The sequence below is a fragment of the Clupea harengus genome, chromosome 25 (genome assembly GCF_900700415.2).
Source record: "Clupea harengus chromosome 25, Ch_v2.0.2, whole genome shotgun sequence".
Taxonomy (NCBI): domain Eukaryota; kingdom Metazoa; phylum Chordata; class Actinopteri; order Clupeiformes; family Clupeidae; genus Clupea; species Clupea harengus.
This window is the reverse complement of record NC_045176.1, coordinates 14,659,608-14,661,630: the sequence shown is the minus strand read 5'-3', so window position 1 is coordinate 14,661,630 and position 2,023 is coordinate 14,659,608. Positions and strand designations below refer to the sequence as shown.

The 2,023-nt window shown below is 40.1% G+C and overlaps 1 gene segment (V, D, J or C); it reads left to right on the top strand.

Moving 5' to 3' along the window:
- The first annotated feature begins 1,218 nt into the window (after window positions 1–1,218).
- Window positions 1,219–2,023, top strand: LOC116219587. The segment is given in 3 exon segments: window positions 1,219–1,331; window positions 1,540–1,903; window positions 2,014–2,023. Coding segments are annotated over 3 exon segments (414 nt in total).

Genomic DNA, 2,023 nt, shown 5'->3' with positions numbered 1-2,023 from the left:
CTGATACGATTGAGTATTTCAGACATTTGCACAGCGGTGGGTATTTTGCATGATTACGTTTGTTAAACACATTATGCATGTGGACTGGCCTTAAAATAATATGCTTTGGGAATTGGAAAAAGTAATGGCTAATGGAAAAAGTAAAACAAAAAAAACTTTTTGGTGGTTTATTTTTAATGCACATGTACTTTTCCAAGTTGAGAATAACTTTCTTATTTAGAGAGAGAAAACACCTTTTGATATTTATGCACTTCAGAGCTACATCTTAGCCACTCCCTTCAGGGCAGAGGGAGGAGCTTATGATGATGTGTGTTCATTTTATTTCAACAGTCTGGCATAGAATGGGGTAGAACTCAAGTTCATTAAACCTGTTCTCTGTGGTGATTTTCTAATTTCCTATAAAATGCTACTTTTGTTTTCTGCAGTCTTTGCCGCTGCTCTTGGTAAATATTAAAACTTTCAGATTAATGCTATTGTCATATTGCACAATTGTCAACTCTATGTTAATAATGAACTGATAACACAGCACGTTGTTTTAATATCTCAAGAGGCATATCTTATTAATTCACTTATTTCACTTTGTTTGCAGGTGTCAGTTCTGAGAATGTCATCTCACCACACAGCCCTGAGGTGTATGCTGAGGAAGGATCCCGAGTTATATTGTCCTGTAACTACTCTACAACAGCCACCAGTCTACAGTGGTATCACCAATATCCCAGATCAGTTCCAAAGCATCTAGTGATTGTGTACAGTTCAGATCAGATATCAGATACAGATCCTCGGTTAACTGGGAAGATCAACAAGGAGAAAACTCAAGTCTTTCTGGAGATCTCCTCTGTTCAAGTCTCTGACTCTGCAATGTACTACTGTGCTCTGACGCCCACAGTGACACAAAACCACAGTCTGCCATACAAAAACCTTGACAGGAAAACTAGTGTAGGGAAAGATCTTCTTTAAAGTAGCAGCACAGCTGAATAAGTGATGTATTTAGGCTCTCATGTAGTGAACCTGATGGCAGATGATGACCCTGGAATGGTGGTGTGATCTGTGACAGGTCAGAACCCCATCTGATCCTGGGTCAGCCCCTCCCTGACAAGTCTCCTCTCTTCTCATGCAGTCTGCCTGAGGGAGTCTCACATGGTATAACAGCGCAATCCACACTGTTACACAACAACCTGTTTCATCTCACAGTCACAGAGTGTGTCAGAGTGAGGCCTATTGGTGGAGGTTGCAGTGTAAACTTGAGGAAGTGATCTCCCCACTGCTATTTGCTCCCCAGCAGTCAACCAGGATGCTGCTCTTCTGTGTGCTTCTCTTAGTATCTCTGATAGGTGAGTAACACGACTGCATTCATGTTGTATGGAAATGGAATAGTAAGCAATAGATAATACTAATTACATACTGTGGAAGATTTGTATTGTACACTGCCGATTTGATCACATCACAGTTTTTACCAATGTACTGCTTTAACTCCATAGAGCACCAAGGTGTATGGGACTATGAAGACTAACCAAAGTGTTTATTTATGTATTTTGGCAGAGGAAAGTTCTGAACAGACAATAACAGCAATGATGACTGAACATAATGCTTTTGTAGGAGAAAATGTCATCCTCTCGTGCAAATATGATGGCAGCCTTGAGACATTGCAGTGGTATCGCCTGTACCCCGGATCTAAACCAGAATATGTGCTTTTAGTCTATGAAGCTACAAACACTGTCATTCATGCTGACTCTCAAAATCTACGGCTCAATGCAACGGTGAACTCGGACAGGAATCAAGTTTCTTTGGAGATCTCCTCTGCAAAGATCTCAGACTCTGCTGTGTACTACTGCGCTCTGCAGCCCACAGTGACAGGAAACACAACAAGCCTGTACAAAAACCCAGGAGCAAATGGCAGTGTTTGGTTAGTGTCATTGTGTATTTACTGCTCTATTTCAATACAGAAATATGATTGATTATTTAAAAAAAAAAGAGAAAATCATATTTCTTGATACATTTCTTTATTACATGTAGTATCTTGTGA